Source organism: Myodes glareolus, chromosome 23, assembly GCF_982192425.1.
Source record: "Myodes glareolus chromosome 23, mMyoGla1.1, whole genome shotgun sequence".
NCBI classification, from domain to species: domain Eukaryota; kingdom Metazoa; phylum Chordata; class Mammalia; order Rodentia; family Cricetidae; genus Myodes; species Myodes glareolus.
In genome coordinates this window covers 54,063,874-54,087,159 of record NC_142048.1, presented here as the reverse complement: position 1 = coordinate 54,087,159, position 23,286 = coordinate 54,063,874, and the positions used below count along the sequence as shown (strand labels likewise).

The following is a 23,286-nucleotide window of genomic DNA, read 5'->3' as shown; positions in this document are numbered from 1 at the left end:
GCGAGAGTGAACAATCTTGTCCTATTTCTGAATTCAGTGGGGTCACTGTGAGTTTCTCTTCATTTAGTTTGATGCTGGCTGTTGGCTTGCTGTATATTGCCTTTATTATGTTTAGTTATGTTCCTTGTATCCCTGCTCTCTCCAAAACCTTTATCATGAAGGGATGTTGTATTTTGTCAAAGGTTTTTTCAGCATCTAATGAGATGATCATGCGGTTTTTATTTTTCAGTTTGTTTATATGGTGGATTACACTGACAGATTTTCATCTGTTGACCCATCCCTGCATCTCTGGGATGAAGCCTACTTGATCATGGTGGATGACGGTTCTGATGTGTTCTTGGATTCAATTTGCCAGATTTTATTTTGTATTTTTGCATCAATGTTTGTGAGTGAGATTGGTCTGCAATCCTCTTTCTTAGCAATGTCTTTTTGTGGTTTGGGTATCAGGGTAATTGTAGCCTTATAAAAAGAGTTTCAGCCTATGTTTTCATTGCAGCATATGTAAGCAGCTCACACTTCTTACTGTGGGTTTTTCTCCCTTACTGCCTAGACAGAGCTAGCTCCTGGCTCAGGAGGACTTCAGCACCTTAATGTAGGGGGACCCAGACACCTGGTCCATAGCATCCTCTTTATTTTCTACATTCATATATGCATACATGTTGCAGAAGTTTAAACATTTTAATCCTTTCATTTCAGTGTAATCTTGTTTTCAAGTCATTCACATTTCCCAGCATACAGGCACTATCTTGAAGCATTTGTAAGGTTATCCAGTCATTTGCAGGACAGAACGAAGGACCAGAGCAGGTTACATTTGTGCGGAAACTTGTTAGAGTCTAAGGGTGTGGAACAGAATGACAAAGGCTGTTCTGTGAGTAAATCTCAAGGTCCTCCAACTCTGGGCACAGAGCATGTGGGTCCAGGCCCCAAGACGCCTTGCTATAAAATGCCTAGGTGTGGGAATGGCAAGGATGCCGGCCATTAGAAACCAGCAGCAATGGCTCCATCCTCCACCTACAAGGCTCCATGAAGCTACTTAGAAAATGTGTCCCATTCTGGTTATTGAACAATACTGAGTTCACAGGCTGGTAGATAGTTTAGCCCACAGCTACAGGCCTCATCTATGGGTAGGTAGCATCTCTCCTAATACTAACTGGGGCATTACCATGCTAAAGGCACATTGAAAGATACGTAGATATATATTTACATCTCTTGACACCCGTATGGTGCAGGGTCAGTAATGCAGATGAGTGACTGACTGGAAAGTTTACATGTGATGGCATTATACCAAGATTTGCACTGTCTGTGGGTCCTTCTGTATTCAAGTATTTAAACTCCACTGACTTCATGGTTATCTCGGACCTCAGGGTGAGCTATTCTCTTTTAGAGGCTCTCTTTGCAAGGAGTATCCCTTGACCCTCTGAGATGATGTTGTTCAAGAAACAACATATGGCTGTTTTCTTTAAGTAGCCTGATTCCAAATCTGAGCCCCAGGTCTTCCTGCAGAAACGCAGCAGTAGTCCCAGATGAGTGCATGATCGCATCAACACCAAGAGCCCCAAGAAGCCTTCAGGCTGAAAGAGACCTCCTCCTCTAGCCCACGGGTCCGGGCCAGCCTCCCTGGGATCTCAGTGCCTCCTTCTGCATGGGACCCTGGGAGCCTACTGAGTCGGCATGGGTACCAGCATAGGGACAAGAGCTCCCCTGCAGAGCCTTTCCCAGCCTTCTTCATTGTCCACAAGATGCCCTTCCCTCAGCACCTCCTCCCTCAGCCCCTCTTCCCTCTGTGCCTCCTCCTTTTGTCCCTCCTCCTTCTGTCCCTCTTCCCCCTGCACTTCCTCCCTTTCACTTCCTCCCCTTCACCTCCTCCACTGCACCTCCTCCTTCCTTGACTCTTCCCCCTGTACATCCTCCCCGTACACTTCCTCCCCTGCACCTCCTCCCCTTGTACATCCTCCCCGTACACTTCCTCCCCTGCACCTCCTCCCCTTGTACATCCTCCCTGTGCACTTCCTCCCCTGCACCTCCTCCCCCTGTACCTCCTCCCCCTCACCTCTTCCCCCTGCACCTCCTCCCTTGCACCTCCTCCCCTGTACCTCTTCCCCCTGCACTTCGTCCCCTTCACCTCTTCCCCCTGCACCTCCTCCCTTTGTGATCCCTCTTTCTCTACCTCTCCCCTCTAGGTGACCTTGCATTCTCCCCAAAGATCAGGTAATCTTCACCAGGACAGACGTTCTCCTAGAATTATCTTTCCCAGAAAAAAGAGCACACAGAAGAGCACACACTCCTGGCCCCACTTGACATGGACGGGTTGTGAGGGACATGGGCACAACTGCACAGAAACATAGAAAAGCACAGAGGTCAAAGGCAGGGGTTTTCCCAGAACAGCAGGGTCCACTCTAACTCTTGCCTCAGAATTGGGTTTTGATGTAGATTTCATAGTGGCCATCTAGCTGCAAAATCATTGTCACAGACCCTTCAAAATGTCATGTTTATGGTCTGGAAAGGTACTCATTATTTGGGATCCTAAGCTAAATTTGTCTGAGCTACTTTTCTTTCAAAACAAAAGACATTTGTTTAAAAGTTAAGCAAATGCTTCGAGCTAGATGTGATGGCACATGCCACCTCATGGGAGAGTGAAGCAAGGAGATTGTTGATTCCATTGAAACCACGTCTCTATAAAAACATTAATATAACAAAGCCCATAATAACTTCCTCTTGTGTTTGACAACCATCAGGACTGCTCAGCCCTGGTGCTCTGTGAGTGCCGGCTGTTATTGATGGCCGTCAGGATATTGAGCTACGACAGACTCTCTCAAGCCAACTTAGTGTTCCCAAGATTGATGTAAGCACTGAAGGAGACGGATTACTCTGAAATTAGTCCCTCAGCCCCTTTGGAATGCCAGATGCATAGAATGCTGAGCGACGTCTGGCGACTCGGTGAATCGTTTTAGGAACGCGAGTTGTAACATGTGTGCCACCGTTGATATTTCCAGATGACAAAGAAGGTGGCAGTAAGGCAAAGCAAGAAGAGAGTCGCGTAGAAAGGCGTGTCTGTGATCACACGGGGAGGAGCCCTTATTAGAGTGGGCAGCGCCATTCATCACACTCATTCCTCCTTGGCCTAGTCATGTTGGAGTAGCGCACTGTGTCTTTTCAACCCAGGAACTAGGGAAACCTTACAAATAAAACCGAGGGAGTCGTCGCTAGGAATATTCATGCCTCTGTTTACCCATCTATTTATGTACTTACTTGTTGTGCCAAGTAAGAAAAGCAATAAGGAAAAATAAACTGATCAATCATATTAGGGTTCTCACAGCTAAGTCACCTAACTTATTCACCTAACTGAATCACCTGACTGATTCAGGAACCCCCAAGAGGCACTGAGATCCTGGAGGGGAGCCCCAACCTATAAAAATGAGCAAGCTTGCTCCTCTGCTTCTATAAATGCCAGCATGCGCTTCCCTTGCTTTCTCTAGCCCAAGCTGACATTTTCTTTTTCATTGTGTTGATTTATAGCAGGTCATTACTTCACTGTCATTCCAATCAATCACAGAGTTGATTGGATCAAATTCACAAATATTTACTTAGTACCTAATGTCCATAAGATATTTCAAGGATGTTCTATGGAATAAAAGGAAAGCAAATGAGATTTGAGATAGATCTGCAAGCTGCAAACATGTACAAATATATTAATAATCATTACCTTCAGAAACATCTATATGAATGCTTACTGGCTGACATTTAATCTTTTCTTCTAATTAATGTCAATTGTTACAAATTGTTCCAGGATTCACAATGTGGTCCAAATGCCTTTGGCTTCTGCGTATTTTAGGATGAACAGAGATCTTGGATTTTAACTGCAAGAACAGGAGTGTTACCTCCCAGCCCCTTTCTGTAGATGTACTGACAAGTTTTGTGTCAACTTGACATAAGTTACAGTCATTTGGGAAGGAGGGACCTTTCTCAATTGAGAAAATGTCCCCACTGTGTTGGCCTGTGAGCAAGGCTCTGGTGCCTTCTCTTGATTGCTTGTCGATGTGGGCGGGACCAGATCACTGTGGGTGGTGCCCCTCCTGAGCTGGTGGTCCTGAGGGATAGAAGAAAGCAGACTGAGCAATCTTTGAGGAGGAGTAAACAGTGCTCCTCATGGTATCTGTGTCCAATCCTGCCCTGACAAGCTGTAAGACGAAATAAACCCTTTTCTCCCCAGGTTGTGTTTGGTCATGGTGTTTGTCTTAGATGTGGAAATCCTCAGACAGTAAACAAGGGCTACATCTGAGGTTCCTCAAAGATCTACTCTCTTTGATGTTGGGACCTAGTAGGTCGGCCATTAGGAGTGCAACTCTGAATGCTTTTGGAAAGATGCCCAGGGCAATCCAGCAAGGCCCTGAGACATATCACTAGTCCTATGAATCTTGCATACTGAGAAAATTTCCCTCACAAGCCTTTGGGGCTGGACACTCTTGGAACATTTTGAGGACATTCCAGTATTGAAGAAGCCAGGGTTGCTGAGGACAAAAGAATATAGCAGAAAGTCATGATCCCCTGCGTTCCTGTGCTGTGACCCCCATCTTCTCAGATACCCCTCATGTTCACATGTGGCCACATCCTCCCGGGTACCCAGGACTCAGAGATTTGCAAAGACTCCTTGCTCCAGATCGGGACTTGATAGGATCTCTGACTTTCCTAAGCGTATTCAGGAATGAGCCCATTCCAAATATGCCTGATGAATAGAGATAGGAGCTCCCCCATACTGTTTCCCCAATTGTGGATGCAGCAGGAGCAGACACGTGGTCCCCAGGGCAAACAGCTCTTCAGGAAAATGTCCTGCCACTGCCTTGGGAGCCACTGTCTGGCCGCCAGCTGCTTAGATGTGTGGCTTCTCTTTTCTGTACCCTGTCATACGTGCATAGAACTCCTGAAAATGAAGCCTCTCTTGGGTCAAATAGCGCGGGACGATGCCTGCCTTGCAAGACAAATCCCAGCTGCAGAGAGGGTTCTGGCGCCACTCCCTGTCTGGATTGGTGCTCACCAGAAGTAAACTAGTTTTGTAAGGAAGCAAAAAGGTGAGATGCTTTCCAGGATGTGACAACCTCAAAACAAGCCAGTACCACATCTAGCCAGGTGTTTCTTAGTCCCCAAACTTCATGTAGAACACAGCGCTGCATAAAGCCATGGCATAAAGCCAACATACCTACACAGCTCATGTTGTAAAGCCATCTGCTCGATCATTAATTCCCTTTTTGCCTTGAGAACGAAGTGGTTTCCCTCATCACATCTCCACTGGCAAGTAGCTTTGGAACTGGGAAAAGCAGGCATAGTTCGTTCTTGCTTTAATAATTCTATTAATCTAGGATTGACTGGGCAGCGAGTCAGACCCTCACTTATTAGGGAAGACAGCAAGATCCCACATGCCCAGCGCCTGCCAAGGGTTTGGTGCAGTAGCATCTGGGCTCTCCAGTGTGTCCTTCAGCCTATGATGGACAGTTCACTGACCCCCCCCCTTATTAGCCCTCTTGCTCCTCCGCTAGAATATGCGCACTGTGAGGCAGGGATGTTTCTTGCAGCTGAATTCCCAGTGCCTGGGATAGCATGTAGCAAATTATACAGATGTACTAAATTTTGTAGATTTATTTAATGAAATAATGAATAAATGAATGTGTTATTGGATGGATGAATGAATGAATGAATGGGATTTCTCTGTCCCTGTGGAGGCTTGCATAAGCTGTGGTACTGTGGGTTTTATGGATGAGTTTTCTGGATGAACAGGATGGGAGATGAGGAGAGGAAAGAGGAGGGAAGAAAGGGGAGAAGACATAGTGTCTTATCCTGTCTGTAGCACCCAGCATACAGAAGGCTGTCCTTGTATGTTGGGATGTGTGCACTGGGTAGCTCCGGGTAGGCTACCCCTGTGTGTGGTCTTCTGTAGAAAGTCTTTAGAGTTCATTATGAAATTTGCATCTTTGTTTCTGTATACCCTGGAGTTAGAGGCAGATTTTCTTAAATAAAGAACAGCATTTGAGACATAACGAGAGCCAGCTGGCAAACAGCACTGAGAGCCCCTCTGATTGCACAGCAAATTGCCACTTTGGCCCATACATCATACCTTCGGGCTCCATACCCAAGCAGAACCATGATGAGTCACTGTCTCCAGGACTCCCTCTTCTGCCCAACCATCTTTTATCTGGGCCAGGAAGGGGCTAGACTTTATAGTGAACCTGTCTATCCTGTGAAAAGTGCCATATGGATTTTTTTTTCATGGTGCCACAGTGAGCAGAGAATCTTAAGCACATGAACTTCTGTTGCCAAGGAACAGCTGGAATGTACAGAAAATATCCACTGTGAGGACACTCCAGATCTTCACAGAGTTTTTCTTAACACTTAACGTGGGGTGCAGCCAAAGAGCTATGACCCTTCTCCTTTCACAGTGAGGGGCCTGCAGCCATGGTGCCAGTGACATCTCAAGTCAGCCACCCTCCAACACCCACACCCTCATTCTCTTAACAGCTGTGGGCCTCCAGACCACTGGAGAGCCATGCTTGGCCAGCTCATAGTGATGGCGTTTATTGATTCACCTGGGCCTTGAAGACTCTCAGAGGACCACACTCCAAGGACACGGAATTGTTGTCACAGCTGACATCGACTGTCTGCCCAGATAGTCTCCATGAGGCAGAAGGCAAATCAACACTTGCCTGTGTTGTCCAGGGAAATCGATACCCACATCTTCCTTTTCATTCTCGCCCCCTTGAAACTATGATGATGCAGGCGTGGTGTTTGCTTGGGGCCTTCAAACAGACAATATTTAGTATATGTTAATTTTCTCTGAAACAGCCTAATAAGTCAGACATGCACTGAGTTTGCCCCTGCAAGAAGCATTTGCTTTATTGTTCATGAATTCTTTATAGAAAGTCATCTCTTCTTACTTAAGAGGCATTGATATCTAGATACATTTGCCTCCGTAGGTCAATAACACCTGTGAACTTAAATCAGCAAAAAAGCACAGAGAATTAGCCTTCGCTCAAAACCCCGATGAGACAACCAGAATTCCCAGCTCACTCCAGTAAAGACTTCATTCATATTAAAGTCTGAGTGAAACTAACATGTGTGAATGTGTGTGGGCACAGATACATGCTGGGAGACAAATGACAGGCTAGCCACCACACAGTTCAAAACTTGTCACCAACCCAATCTATGCACCCCCTCATTGCATCCTAATGTGTCACAGTTATCGGTCTATGGGTTTCGGATGGATTTATTTTTTTAATATTTCTGTATACATTTAAGGTCCTTGGGAACAATGAAGACCAACCCCAAGACATTCCGCGTGACTTATCACTGTGCTACACCCTTAGTTCTTGGAGACAGTCTCAATGTGTAACCCATTTTAGTCTCTACGCATGACCCTCATCCCTCTGCTTTCTGCATGTTGAGATTACAGCATGCACTGCTGTCTGAGCCCAAAATGCCCCATTCTGAAGAATCCAGGCCAAAGTTGTACCTGAACAGTAGGTTTGAAAGGGAAACAACTTGCGTGACTTGTTCACTTGAACTTCTGTTTGGCAATGGTATTATTACAAAGTCCCCTGTCAGCCAGCAATGCTGATAAAGTCCATTCTGGGTTACCTGGCCCTTAGTAGATTCTATACATTAAAAAAAATTACTTGGTTCTTCACGTCTCTGAAAGGGAGTTCAATTCCCATGCAAGCTCTTACTGTGTGCTGCGCTTGATTTGCAGATAGTTAAGAAGAAAACAGGAGTGTCTCCACAGTCAAGCAGCTGTCATGCCTCATTTCCCTGACTGGGAGACGCTAAACACTGCTTACACTATAATTTCTTGCTAATTAGCACATTTTCAAACAGGCATCTTAGCTGCTAACCCTCAGTGTGGCCCCAAAACTTGTGTAGCCACATAATTGTTTTAAAACTTTAGGGAGACCATTGTGTAAAATGCCAGTGGGAAGCGATTGCGGTGTCTCGGTTGATTTACACTTATGTTTTGAGACTAACATTAATTAAAGTGTCAAAATGTCTATAATCTTTTATGTTGGGTTTTTTTTTTCCCTTCGAAGTTTGGTTTCTTCAGTTCCTCTTCTCATCTGGACAGTCTTGGGCTTGATTACTGTAATTCCTTTTATGCTGCTATTCTTAAAGGTCTAATTAAGGAAGTGCTGTGGCTCAGAGAGCGGTGTGCACATCCAGCTAGAACGGTGATGCCTGTCATTCAGATTACGCTCCACATTGATTATAGATGTGTGCTTCACACCACACACCACCAGATTTTAAATGTCCTGATTGGCTTGCAAATGTCATTCTGAGTTTAAATGCAGAAATGGCCTCCCGGAGTCTGGGTGTAGATTGATCGTGAAATATACTTGGAAAGCTAGGACATGTCACCGTTGTAAGGAAAGAAGAATGGGGCCGTTTGTTCCACATCATTCAAATTAACTTCTTTTTAATAAAGGGGATTGACTCACCTCTCCTCTCAGATGTTGGTTAGTCCAATATGAAGTTATGCCTGTAAGCTTGTGTCCCACATAGAGCCACACTGTGTGCATAGGGGTTCCATGGGGAGTCATAGTGTGTGTGCTGGTGTCCCTAATGGAGTCACACCGCATGTGTGCGAGCATCCCAAGTGAAGCCGTGTTGGTGTGAGATTATCTCCAGTGGAGGCGTGCTGTGAGTGGAGGGAGTGGGCATTCTTCTGGAGCTACACTGGGGGGGGGGGGGGGGCGGGGTATTTGGAGGTATCTCATTCGTAGCATGGATAGACTTTTCTTTCTCATGATTGAATTTCATAAATATGCGTGTAGCAACTTGGTAGCAATCTCTGAAGAAGTAAAGGATCTGGACCAAGCTCCAGCTTAACGTGGTATTTATTCTTCCTGCTCACTGAGGGTGGGGATCATGAGAGGCATTAGGTGACCATGGCATAACGGCCACTCGTCTGGGTGCTTAGCAGTAACATGGACAAGCACAGAGATGGACTGCGATAGTTTCTCCAAGCCCACAAGAGCACAGCATCTCAGGTCTGTGGGAAGGATGATATAGCTATTCCTCATAGCGCCAGCAAGGAGGTGCATGAAGCCTACCTCACTGAGGATGGAGTGTATGCACAGCACGCTTGAGGGATGGCTCAGCTTTGGTCCAACGGTCATAACTTGTCTTTCATCCTGATTCCACCACTGTGACTACCCAGAGGTGAATTTCAGGTACTGAACAATGTGGGTCATTTTCAAAATGTTAAGCAATTACCATAATTAATCCAAGACATCAAAATCACAAACATATTAAACTGTATCAAAGCTAAAGTCCGAAGCACTGCCAGGGGCACGGGCCCTACAAAAATGTTTCCTGAAACCAACAGCCAACAGCATGACTCCCACATGTGATGGCTTCAGCATTTACTTCTGGACCTGTTGTATAAGCCAGAAAGATTCTGGCATCTCCAGGCCCTTCACATGGGTCCATGGATGACACAGGGATGATATCTGTTGTCACAGGTGGGCTGCAAAACTACTCAGGTGTGGATTGACTGTGCGAATCAGTAATTATGTGGCTTTGCTGCAGTACAGTTGACTTCTTAGCTATTAAAAATGCTTGCATTTGCATTGACTTTCAAAAAGGTTTAAAAGAATAGTATGGTAGCTGTGTGCTCTAAGTAAGCACTGTGTGCTTCACTGCTGCAGTAAGAAGGGTCTCCCTTCAAATGTTCTGACTGTAACCAGGCAAGGATATCCCCTGAGACTGCATACCTAGCCCCAGGTAGACATTATCTCTGCCCCTCCACACAGGCCTTGTGTCCCAGCCCGAGTCAGGGACACACAGCCTGGCAGTGCACAGACACAGCTCTGAAAGCTGCCAAGCTATTTTCTTCCTTGTCACTCAAGAAATGAATGACACAGCTCCTGCCTCCCTGCTAGAGCATAGCAAGCCCTTCTCTGGGCTTGGCAGCGAGAGGTGCCTGCTAATTCATTAGCCCCATAAGCTATGTGGCTCCTATTCTACAAAGACCAGGTTCAAGGTCCCTATCTTTATAGCAAATGGGGCACCATAACTATGCTGCTGATATGCTAAAGGGCCATGAAGCAACTGAGTTTTGGTGGTTAGATTTTCCAGTGTCGGGTTTTCCTTAAACACACTCAGTGGGTTCTGCATTGTGAACCGGGTTGTAGGATGCTTTCTTGGATAGCTAGGGAGTAGAATTGGAGCGTCTCCTCGAGGTTCCTGGAGAGGTCAACTGCAAACAACTTTCATTTTTTTGGTGTTCTGATAGGAGGTTTGATGTTCTCCAGCGTGGTGTGAAGATAGGACAGACACAAGCATTCAACCGTGTTGATAGCACAGTGCGTGTCCGTGCATATGCGTGCGGATTTGGAGCCATGTGGAAGCCAGAGGGCAGGCGCCTTCCTCCACCCACCATATCTTTAGAGACAGAATCTCTGACCAAATCTGAAGCTCATTGATTTAATTAGATCCCACTGGTCCTAGCTACACCTTCCAGGTTCTGGGATTATAGGCATGCTCCCTGCACCTGGATTTTTATTTATATGGGTCCTAGAGGATTTAAACCTGTCCTCATTCTCGTGTGCCAGGTGACTCACTCGCTGAGATAACTCCCCAACTGTAGCACGGTTAATTCAAATCCAGAGAGAGAGATTGGGGTGCGACCTGAAGGTCAGAAAAGCAAAGCAGCTCTTACCTCTACCTCGGTCTGAAATGGCGATCCTGCCTCCAGGAATCTCAGAATGAGACTGACAGAGCTGTCTCCTCCCGTTTTACATTCCTCTCTAGAACTGGGATTAAAGGCGCGCACCACTACCGCATGGTTTTTATGGCAAACTAGTGCGGCTGCAGGGATTAAAGGTGTGTGTCACCACTGCCTGGTCTGTGTGGCTGATCAGTGCAGCTGTTTTACTCTCTGATCTTCAGGCAAGCTTTATTTATTTTTTATATTTATTTATTTATTATGTATACAATATTCTGTCTGTATGTATGCCTGCAGGCCATAAGAGGGCACCAGACCCCATTACAGATGGTTGTGAGACATCATGTGGTTGCCGGGAATTGAACTCAAGACCTTCGGAAGAGCAGGCAATACTCTTAACCCCTGAGCCATCTCTCCAACCCGCAAGCCTTATTTATTAAAATACAAGTGACGTATCCCTACACCCAGCCCTACTTGCAAATTTCTGATGCTTTTTGAGTCTGTGCTCTTCACCATCAGCATCTACAGGGGTGTGAACTTTCCCAAAATCAGTACTGCTACTCAGAGACACAAAGCTGCATGGCCTCTATGTGTCGCCAAGAGGCTCATTAGAAGATGCAATAATAGAGCCTGGCGTGTAAGGCTTCTGAACCGGGTTTTCAGAGCCCAGCAGCTGGCCCCTGCTTGTTTCAGTTCCCAACCCTGACAAACGCTAGAGTCCTACTCCCAGAAGCTGCCAATGATCAGGCTGATGAATCCTCGTGGAAGAACCCAGCTCCCCCAAGGCTTGAGCAGGTGGCCTTCCTTTTCACACTGACCTCTGAAGCTGGACCCTGTTACAGAGGTCTCACCATTGCTCCTTGTCCACCGCCTCTGCTCTCCTGGACACACATCACCCCGTGGAGACTCAGAGTGTGTCTAGCCACCGCCTGCTCTCTAACCTGATCAGTTTCCTAGTTGCACCTTGCCTTGTCCAGGAATCTCACGTGGGAACTTGTGGTGGTTGTTTTTTTTTCCCATTGCCCCCCTAAACATGTTCTGAAGGAGCTTTAAAATGTTTAGGCCTTTTACCTTCATTATCTGAGAGGTGCAAACCAATTCTCAAAATCTCTATAGACACAAAGAAAAATCACCTTTGAAGGTTTGTGGCTTTGCTCTGTGTCCCCACGCTGAGTGAACAACGCTCCTGTTTTAGAATTAAGCTCCAAGATCCCTGTGGTTTTCTGCTTGGTGACTTTGGCTGCACTGTGAGGTTACTGGGTCTTCAGCAAATATGGGCTTAAATTCTGTTCCATCCATGGGCCGTAGAGGAAATCAAGGTCAGTCGTCCCCAGATGAAAAAGAGCCCAGACCCCAATAAATATTTATCGGCAAAGAAGAGGATGAGTGGGGCTGCTGGACTTTGGCGGAGGGATTCAGGAAAGATCTGGAGAGACAGCATTGTCAGAAGTAGGGTAGAGATAGGGGAAAGGCAAAGGAAATAGTCTAAGGAGAATGAGTAGAATGGGAAGACAGCTTAGGTGGGGCAGGGAGGTGGGACCGGGAGGCGGGGCAGGGAGGCGGGGCAGGGAGGCGGGGCTGGGAGGCGGGGCTGGGAGGCGGGGCAGGGAGGCGGGGCAGAGAGCTCCCAAGGCGGGTGGGGTAAGATGTGGGACAGAACATTGGGTCAAGAGCCTGAACATCCCACCCAGCACAGGAACCTGCTCACATGGACCTCAGCCTCTGGGAGCAGAGAAATGAGGGACCAAGAGATACCTACAGATGCCTCCATTAGTCCACACTTCAGAACCAGTTTAGTGTGAGGCAAAGGAGAGCTGGGATTCCAAGAGACATCTAGTAAATCTCCAAGGGGGATGCCGTCCCACGGGGTGAATCAGAACGGCCCTGCGGGCAATAGCATGGGCTTTCCAAGTCTGGGAACCTGGGGTCGAGGGAGTGGAGGGTGAGTCGGGCTTAGGGTATTTGTGAAAGGTGGCAGGGATGGTGTCAGCATGGACGGAGCAAGACTCCTTCTATGTACATATCCGAATCTGAAAATGGTATGTAAAATGTTTGCCGTGTTTACTAATGCTCCTTAAGAGAGGGATCCATGCTAGCAAGGACTTCAGGTGTTTGCTCTGGGGCAGACAAGGCTCAGGCTGAACTGTACCACCCGTGTCTCTACCAGTTTCCCTCCTGACTCCTCCACCGTGCTCTTTTGAAGATTTAAGACCTCCCGCTCGCCAGCTTGAGCCCCCTCGCCCATTTCATTTGTCAGTGCTAAATAACGACTCGTTATAAAGATTTTGGTTGTTTTGTTTTGTTTTTTTAGAAAATACAGTCAGGGGAGAAAGCACTGCGAATATTGTCACTCAACAAGTTTGACTGACACTGGCTTCTCACACCAGTGATTCCCTGCGTGGGCGTTGCATTTTTGACTCTTGATTTGGGGCCCTGCCTGCTTCCCTGGTGTGGTAAAAGGGGGTTGAGCACAACACCATGATGTCTGTGAAATCAGTGGTGTAGAGTGTTCTGTCCTGCACACACATAGACATGCACACACACACACACACACACACACACACACACATACACAGAGAGAGAGAGAGAGAGAGAGATGTTGTTTCTAACTTGTGTTGCTGGATACCTAGGTCCTTTTATAATATCTTCTGTTGCTACATATATATCCACATAGATATCTTTAAGCCCAACAAGAACTTCCCCATGTTGCCTGACTTTCTAAGGCCAGATGTCCAGAAGCAGACAGGCTGGGCTGTGAGCACGTATGTCAGAGATATAGACTTGCTCCATGGAGGAATCCAGCTGACTGAGCCTCCTTCTCTCATAGCTGTCTCCTACACGAATTACAAGAAGACGCCTCCCCCGGTGCCTCCGCGGACCACCTCCAAGCCTCTGATTTCAGTGACGGCCCAGAGCAGCACGGAGTCGACGCAGGACGCCTACCAGGACAGCCGGGCCCAGAGGATGTCCCCGTGGACCCACGATAGCCGTGGCCTCTACAACTCCATGGACAGTCTGGACAGCAACAAGGCCATGAATCTGGCTCTGGAAACAGCTGCGGCTCAGCGCCATGCCACGGACGTGCAGAGCGTCTCCACGAGGACCAGTGACAAGGCCATCCTGGGGTCCAAGGCTGAAGAGCTCCTCAAGAGCCGCTGCTCCTCCATCGGGGTCCAGGTAGTCTCCCCTGACCACCCTCTCTGGCGACCGTGTAGGTGGAGTCAAAATTCAAGTCACAGCCCCTAAAAACAGAAGTGGGACAGTAAGGCTGAGAGGGCCACTTGTGCCTGCTGCAGCGTGACAGACCCCAGAGCAGAGCCCACAGAGATGAGATGAGACTCATGTATTGCCCAGATACCGAGGGACACCCCCACACACACAGAGGTGTGGTCCCCCCGGGCCGACCGCTAGGTAGATGATTTGGATAGATTATGCAGATGCCTATAAAGGGGCTGAGGGGATCTGTCACAATGACTTGCTGAAAACATCTCAGTCCTCAAGGAGTGTGGGGAACAAAGGGGCAAACAGATCCAAGTGCTGTGGTGTGAGCTAAGGATGTGGCCAACAATGGGGGCCGTGTGCAGCGGGGCCCTTTCCCACAGGGCCATCTGTCCCACAGACCTCTACAGAGAAGAGCGGCACCTTGTTATTGCAGACCTTGCAAGGGCGCCCCACCATCCCAGGAGGCCTGCCAACCTGGCTGTCCCTGCCATTCCTCAACTGACCCAGGGAGCCTGGCTTGGGTTTAGCGAAGCACACAATACACAATAGGAGCCCTGTCTCACAAGCGGTCTCAAGTGACCTCCTCCAAGCCCTAGTGGGCCTGATTGCACGGGCCAAGCTTTGCTGACGCCGCTTGGCTCTTATATTTTACACCTCCGCTCAGCCTGTGTCTGTCAGGCATAATGATTAATTCTACACACACACACACACACACACATACACACACACACACATACACACACGCACACACACACATACACACACACACATACAAACACGCGCGCACTCACACACACATACACACACACATACACACACACATACACACACACGCACACATACACACACACACTACACACACACATACACACACACATACACACACGCGCGCACTCACACACACACCCTGCGAGGACGAGGTACACAGAGGTGGAAGTGATGGCCCCATACAGGACTGGGGGGGCAGGCAGAAACCAGGGGGGTGTCAGCCCACTGGCCTGGGTCCTTGAGCCAGGTCTCCACACTGTGGCTTCATTGTTTTGTTTAGGATTCTGAATTCCCTGATCATCAACCCTACCCAAGGTCAGATGTAAGTATCCAACATCTCCAAATCCAAGTTCGCATGAAGTTTTTTTTCTCTCTCTCTCTCTCTTCTTTGGATTCTTCATATGACTGCTCTCGTCACTCTGTCCTGGCTCTATGTGCCAGGCACTCTGCTGGGTGCCTCACACTGTTGCACAGAACCCTTGCCGACCCGTAGGAATAACCCAGCCCCAACCCCACACAGCTAGCAAGCCCGAGGGGTCCTAGAAACTGGAGGAGTGTGGAACGTTCACCGTTTCTCTGTCTCTAGGCCCATCTGTAGCACAGCTGAAGTTCTCCAAAGACACCAGGACACGTTCCCTACCGGGTCTTCCAACTCCCCCTGGGGTTCTTGGCCACAGTTGTCCATTCGTGTTCCACCCTAGGACTGAGGAGAAAGGCTCACCTCTGAGCAGCTAAAAGGGCTGGGTGCCATTTCGGGAGCTCATAGAGATGGACACCATGCTCCAAATGGACACAACACTTCCTGGTGCTCCTCATAGCTGGGCCCGCACCTGAGCTCACACACAGTGGTTCCTCCTCACAGCTGGACCCCCCCCCCCCCGCGCATACCTCTGTGAATGTTTGCAGGCACCCCATCATCTCTCACTGTGTTCTATGGAGGCTGGGTCCGTGCCTCCTGCCTCTTGGTACCCCAGAACCTAGCACAGTGCCTGGCACATAGCGAGTTCTCAGTTCTTTGTTGGGTTTGGAGTGGATGGCCGTTTTTGGTGGGTGAATGCTCAGTGGAGACACGTGTGAGGGCTGTGACCCCAGCTGGTAAACTCACTCAATGTCCTTTCTCAGTGGAGAAAAAAAAAAGAATCCCATGAACCCGGATCTTCATAGGTGTCCATATAAAAATCAATTGAAAAGCAGAACTCAAAACGTAGTGGGAGAGACACAGATGTCAGGGTAACAAGGAGACGTGACCAGGTCCCAGCTCCACCAGTAAGAGTGGGGACTCGGAGAAGTAGCCTTTCAAAGTGAAAGACCATTCATAGACACCCAGATACCAGAGACCAGCCGATGCTCGGGAGATGTGAAGCAGGTATAAACAAGTAAATAAGATTATGCTGTATCCCTGCTCCTAACTCTCCAACATAGCCTCCCTTAACCCTCACTAGTGACCCTCTGGACCAGGTGTCATTATTCCCAACCAATGGAGGGGACACAGCTGACCAGGGTGGGTCAGTGCCTTGCCTGAGAGCACACGGCTGTGAGTGCCACCATAATGGATGAAGCCCAGGGAGTCACCTCCCTCATCCGTGACAGAGCTGTGCTGCCTGGAGAATTGAAACCAGATCGGAAAGCAATGCTGTACTGAAGGAGCCTGCCTTAGTATTCTTCATGTACCCTGCTGGGATTATCCAACCTGCCAGACCCAGGAACAGCCTTACTCTGTCCTTGACATATCGGGAAGGGCCATCAACACAGCCTCCAGCTCTGAAAGGCACTGCTTCCTGCCTGGCCAGACCCCTGCCCAATTACCCAGTGTCTTAGTTAGGGTTTTATTGCTGTGAAGAGACACCATGATCACAGCAACTCTTATAAAGGAAACGTTTAGTTGGGGTGGCTCCCTTATAGTTCAGAGGTTCAGTTCATTATCCTCATGGCGGGGAGCATGGTGGCACGCAGGCAGACGTGGTGCTGGAGCCGAGAGTGCTACATCTTGACTCAGAGGCAACAGGAAGTCGACTGACTGTCACACTGAGTGACACTTAAGAGACCTCAAAGCCGGCCCCACAGTGAGACACTGCCTCCAGCAAGGTCACACCTCCTGATAGTGCCACTTCCTTCGGAGGCCATTTCCTTTCAAACCACCACATCCAGAACCTTCCTTCTCTGGGGAAACTTGGGTAGAACCCGCAAACGCACACAGTGTACAATTGGTAAATGTTGCTCTCTAATGAACGTGATGGCCGATTGGCTCCCAGAGTAACTGCTCCCAGTCTGTAGATATCACCTGACCCTGTACGGTCAAAACTAGGATCCAAGGGCCTAGAGAGATGACTCGATGGTTCAGAGCATGGACTGCTCTTGTGGAGGATAGGAGCACGTCAGACAACTCACAGTAGCCTAGAGCAGCCCCAAGAGAGCCAACACCTCTGGCCCCCACAGGCACTCATGTGCACACATGCACACAGAAACACACACATGCACACAATTAAAAATAAAGGAACACTGTTGAAAGATTCGGCTCCAGGATCGCAATGGAACCTGCTGGGCTCTGCTCTTTACATGACCACGCCTGTCACCCTGTCCTCCCTTTCAGCATAGAATAAACATGTACTCCACACCCACTGTGCCTTAGATGGCTGGACCCTGCAGGGTGAATTCAGCCTCGGCATGGCGTCAGTTCTTGAGAGGTCTGGATTTAACCCAGACCTGGAGCTGACGTTTCCAGTCCTGGGCTGAGGAGAAGAGGCTGAGACCTCTGAAAAGCTGTCACAGGTCACTGGATTGTGAGCCGTCTGTCATCCGACTCCCTCACTCTTCACCATGGCAGGCCTACTTAATCCTTTCCTGTTTGTGTTTGTTTTGGTTTGGTTTGGTTTTCGGTTTTATACGTTTACAGCGTGTCTGTTGTGGAAAGGTCTTCATTTTGTGTGACCATGTGGGCTTGTGAAACTGCCTCGGTAGAAGGCAGGAAGTCTTTGTTCCCATGGACTCCCATGTTCCCCTCTGATAAGGGGACAGTCACCACAAGATCCTTCCCAAGCTGTCAAAACAAGCAGCATGGGAAGCCTTGTGATAATTTCTGGTGAGGGTCCTACTGAGATGACTATGTCTACCCTGTACTCAGCACATGGCATGTGTGTGCACACGCACACACACACACACTGCTCCCACCGCTGTTATATTGGAACCCCCAAGCTCCTCAATAAGACATCCTATTTCTCTCCTGGACTTAGGCTGGGCCCCTGAAGGAAACAATGGGTTTAATCTCAAAAGCAATACATCTGCCTTGCTCCAAGGAAGGCTGACAAGAGCGAGCCCAAAAAGCTTGTTTGTTTGGAGAGCAAAGATTCCAGATGGAAGCTCGGGTGTATTCCTGAGCAATCTCAATCCTCTGGGCTTCCACCTCAGAATCCAGCAGAAGCTTAGGATCATACGGGGACGGCTTTGCTGAAGTTTGGTGCCAACCCTGGTCTGATGTGAGAGAAAATGCGGGCACAGGAAAGAACGCCTCAACTTATGCCCTATTACCGTCCCGCTTGGGCATGCAGACATACATGCACACACCCAGAGACACATGTAGACCATCTCCATCAAATCCATCCGATTCCTTATGTCTCGTGCAGATCACATACCACAGGGTTCATGCTCACCCTATCCTCGTGACTCTAGCTCACTACTGCCCCCTTTATACAGCCCAGCAAGGACTGGGAGTAGCCATCCCTAGGAGCATAAAGGCACCTCAGTCACTTCAGAATTATTTGCCTATGTGCGGTTCTTCACTGTTTATTGGGGAGCTCCCACCCCTGATACAACTTCTGTCCCCCGAGTCACTCAGAAGGACTCCACTGTTCATCATTCTCTGGATTAGTGCTCCATCCTAGGTGGATCTTGTAAACATGATCCGTATACATGTAGACATGTATACGCAGGCATGTTTGCCATGTTTTAAATTTACTCACACTGGTAATCAACTTTCCTCAGGAAGCTCCTTGGTTTCTCTTCCCTGTGATCCCAGTAGCTCTCCCCAACCCTGAGTTTCTCCTCTCGGGGTTTCTGATGTTGGCAGATCTTGAGTTCCTTTGGGTGCATGTTGTCACAGCCCTTCCGCCTTTGCCTTCTACCACAGATAGCTTCATTTTCTACGATGGCTTCATAATACAACTTCTATCAGGCCGAACTCACCCAGGGCACATCCCTTTGAGCCTCCTGAGGGTCCTCAGTGGCACTGAAAAGTGGTAGTGTTTGCTTCAGACCAATCTCCTGACTGGCCTTTGTCCTGGGAGGTATTGGATATTTCCCCATTTTAAAACAAAGAAGTAAAAATTCAATAGAACTAAAAGGGTTTCTAATAGCTATACCACTGGCTTGAGTGGAATTTAAGGGGTCTAAAGCTCTGCCTTTCTAGGTCACCCTAAAAGTGACTTGCATTAGAAGGAAGACTTGGGGGACCTGGGGGTATCATTCTTTTTGTTTGTGTTTTGTTTTTCAAGATAGGGCTTCCCTGTGTAGCCCTGGCTGTCCTATAACTCACTCTGTAGACCAGGCTAGTCTTGAACTCAGAGATGGACCTGCCTCTGCCTCCAGAGGGCTGGGATTAAAGACGTGTGCCACCTCTATCTGGCTAGCATTCTTTATTCACGTGTAGGATATGTCTGTCTGTGTGTGCATGTTTGTATCTCTGTGTATGTATCTCTCTCTCTCTCTCTCTCTCTCTCTCTCTCTCTCTCTCTCTGTGTGTGTGTGTGTGTGTGTGTGTGTGTGTGTGTGTGTGTACACCAGGCATATATTTATGTCTCCTAACACTGTGGTCAATGATGCCTGCCAATCCAGGCACTTTAGTTTAATTCCATCAAAACCATTTTTTTTTGTATTTTTAACTTTACAACCATCATTTAAATAATTGCAGGGCATCCATCATCATGACTAAATAATGATTTAGTGGAGAGTCCTTTCACAGCCTCTATTTTCCTATATTTCCCCTTACAAATAACACTATGATGGAGACCTCACATGGGTCAGAATGTATTACCGTCTTTTTCAGCTGAATTCCCAGGAGTGAAGTAAATTAGACAACTATTTTCAATATTTTTATGACAAAAATATGTGCTGTTTCCACTTCGAAATCTCCCTGAGAGGATAGATGTTGATTTATGCCGCTCACCTTATTCATCACTCACATTTGGTGATATAAATCCAGACATGGAAGTGCATGCCTACCTTCCAGAACGTGTGAGGCTAAGGCGAGAGGACCATAAGTTTGAGACCAGGTAGAGTGACCCTGTAAGACCAGGTGTCAAGAAAATAAGTGGTGAAATCTTCAAAGACTGTGAAAAAATGACCCAACAGCCATAGGGCATATGAGGATACTCCCAACACTTTGCTCAAGTACGTTTATAAGAATCATCATGAACTATGACAAAAAGCTAGACCTCACCAAAATTCTTACTCCACTGAAGACTAAATAGGCCAATTAAGTTTCATTCACAGCATCGACTGGCATATAGTTAAAACACAAGGCAGAGCTGGGATGGAATTCGGCAGTAGAGTGTTTGCATAGTGTATGCAGAGCCCCTGAGTTCTGTCCCTGGCAAAATAAATGAATGAATAAGTGGTAGCCCCCATATCCTGACATAGAATTTTAAACATATTAATTTATGGTAAGGTCTTTTGTATGAAGTGTCAGCAATCTGCATGTCCAGCAAGGCACATACAATTGAATAGGACCATGGCCTCTTGCAAGTAGAAGGCAGAATGGGGACCCCAACAGGAAGGTCAGGGTTGTCATTCCAGAATGGTTTTCCTGCATCTGATCCCTCCCTCCTTCCAACTGTCGGAACCTGGCAGCACGGATCACTCACCCACCCTCCCCATCCCTGTAAAGCTGTCTCACAGGGGCAGGAAGTCTCTAGCCTCCACCCTTTGATAAGAAACACAGCAGCTCTGAGACTCCCGTGGCCATGAGGGGCACAGAGCAGAGCTCTGAAGTCACGGGCACCTGGGCTGGAATGCTGGCACTGCCTCCGCTAAGCTGAGTGCCCTTGGGCAAGCTATTCACCTCCCCTGGTCCTCGAGGAACAGCCCCGGGGTCTTTGTGTGGATGACAAGCGACAAAGCTTAGGAAGTATCTGGCTCCTGGTCAAGCAAATTAGACACAAACATGTCTGCCATGTCCCCTGGCCTCATGGGGCCTGGAGGAGCAGCCACAGATCACAGCCAGGCCTGGTTTCTCCTCCTAAACAAACAGGGTACAGTGGCGAGGTGTTGACTACTTCCTGGTAGGGACTTAAATTTTTAAGAAAATATGTTTTTCTATTATGACATTTGGACTTGGGCTCAGCGGTCCTGGAGATGCCTCAGATGCTGTGGGGAAAGGGGAGGCTATCTGGTACCTGGAACACTCTCCACAGCTTCACCAGCGTTGGCTTCACAGAATTTCCTGCCCCGGGGTCCCTTGCATAACAGCTTCTCATGGCTGACGGGCATTAAAATGCCTGGTGGGTTGGGGGGACTTCCTAGCAAACGGGGCCATGGTGAGGAGTCTCTTCAGGATGCCTGTCTCTGTTGTCACCGTGAGCAGCCTGCTGGCCATCCCAGCAGCCACAAGGCTTCCTCATGTCCCCGGAGATGCCCTCGTTCGTCCCTTCCTGTGTCGTTCTGTGTGTGGCTGCAGTCATCAGTACACTCCTCCTCAATGGCTGATTTGTCATTGTTAGCTGTGTCTGGCTCACCCTGTCCTCATCTTCTTCACTGCGGAGTGTGATACAAGCTTTCACGTCCTGTGACATGTCTCTGCCGTCAGCAGAGACTTTTTTTTTTGCCTGAGCTGAACTAAGCAATTTGATCTGCATATGTCTAAAAGGCTCAAGAGCAGCCTTGAGTTCAAGTAGTAATGTAAAAATTCAATGAAACCCAGTAGCCATATAAATACCCTAAATAAATGCCCTTCTCCCCGCCCCTCTTTCCCTCTCCCTCTCCCTCTCTCTCAGTCCCTCATTCTGTTTCTACTGGGTCAAGTGCATTTCTGCTTTGATTAAACAAATGCACAATTAATTACGGCAAATGAACAAGAAGAAAAGAGTGGCTGACCAGATCCCCTGCCTCAGGTCTAACGTGAGATGTTCTGTGTTGAATTAGGTAGAAACAGCCACGGATTCCGACACGGAGAGCCGAGGCCTGCGGGAGTACCACTCTGTTGGTGTGCAAGTAGAAGACGAGAAGCGGTAACTCCCCCCACCCTCCCCAGCAAGCCGCTTGCTAAGCAGGGGCTGCGCGATTCCAGCTCTCCCCGCACTGAGTGTCCGTCATTCCTTCTGCCTGCGGAGACAGGCCATTCATGTATACCCTGCCCGTTCATGTCGCTCAAGTCTGAATGAACATGGGTCGTGTCTTGTTTTTTGTTTTTTGTTGTTTTTTTTTTTTAAGAGGGAAGTAATTCTTTTCAAAGTAATTCACCCCTATTAAAATATCATCATAGCTCGGAGCCCTGGAAGGTCAAAGTCCTTTATACAGAATCCATTTTCAAAAGACTAGGCTGAAGGGAGGGCAGACGTGCTTCTCACCTCACATTGCTGGAAATAAGGGGGAAAGAGAAGAAACACGGCCAGGCAGAAGGAGGGGAAGGAGGAAGAGAGCAAGCCAGATGTCAGCTATGTCCTGAAATTGTCTCACTTTAAGAGTTTTACCTAAAAGAATAGAACACAAATGTGTATCTGTGACGTTATTATTTTTAGATGTATATATGCATGGTTTTTCAAGACGGTGTTTCTCTTTGTAGCCTGGGCTGTCCTGGAACTCACTCTGTAGACCAGGCTAGCCTCAAACTCACAGAGATCCACCTGCCTCTGCCTCCCGGGTGCTGGGATTAAAGGCTTGTGCCGCCACGCCCAGCTAGATGATGTCATTTTGAAGCAGTGAAGGAAAATTGTTTCCCTTGTAGTAAGGAACATACTTGCCAACTACACAGTAGCAAAAAGCACCAGGCTCTACCCTGAAAGCTGCAGGCGCCCTCTCCTAAGGACTGTGATGTGGGCAGTCCTTCCGGAAGGGTCTCAGGACCCAACAGGAAAGATCTGGACTGCAAAGAAATTCAGATTATAACCTAAAGATCTACAGAGGGCGCTGCTTTACATATAAACCGCAGGTCATAAACACAGCATGTCTCTAGGTTAGTGGTTCTCCAGCTTGGGTCCCAACCCCTTTGGGGGTCCCTTATCAGGTATCCTGCACAGGAGATATTTACATTGTGATTCATAACAATAACAAAATTACAGTTATGAAGTAGCAAAGAAATATTTTATGGTTGGGGGTCAAAACAGCGTGAGGAACTGTATTAAAGGGTCGCGGCAATAGGAAGGTTGAGAACCGCTATGCTCCATAGAAGGTAGCCTCGGCATGCCACACTCTCCCACTCAGTACGCTTGAATGGCAGATGGGTGGTACCTAGAACTTGAGTTCAGTAGATGTGGAAGCCCATTCATTTGTCACACCCTGTGTTCCTCACAGTGACACTGAAGCACCACGAGTTGAACTTGCCAGTGGGTGTAGCTTTGGCTCGGGAGTGTCCCACAAAGGGTCCTGGGAACGAGGCAGCATCT

The 23,286-nt window shown here is 48.1% G+C and overlaps 1 protein-coding gene across 1 annotated transcript in view; it reads left to right on the top strand.

Moving 5' to 3' along the window:
- Nucleotides 1-23,286, top strand: part of Dlgap2 (DLG associated protein 2) — a 733,863-nt gene that overhangs the window by 687,979 nt on the left and 22,598 nt on the right. The window contains exons 10-12 of the mRNA XM_048456266.3: nucleotides 13,533-13,882; nucleotides 14,976-15,017; nucleotides 21,827-21,912. Of these exons, the coding sequence (XP_048312223.3) occupies nucleotides 13,533-13,882; nucleotides 14,976-15,017; nucleotides 21,827-21,912 (478 nt within the window). The remainder of the gene's footprint in view (nucleotides 1-13,532; nucleotides 13,883-14,975; nucleotides 15,018-21,826; nucleotides 21,913-23,286) is intronic.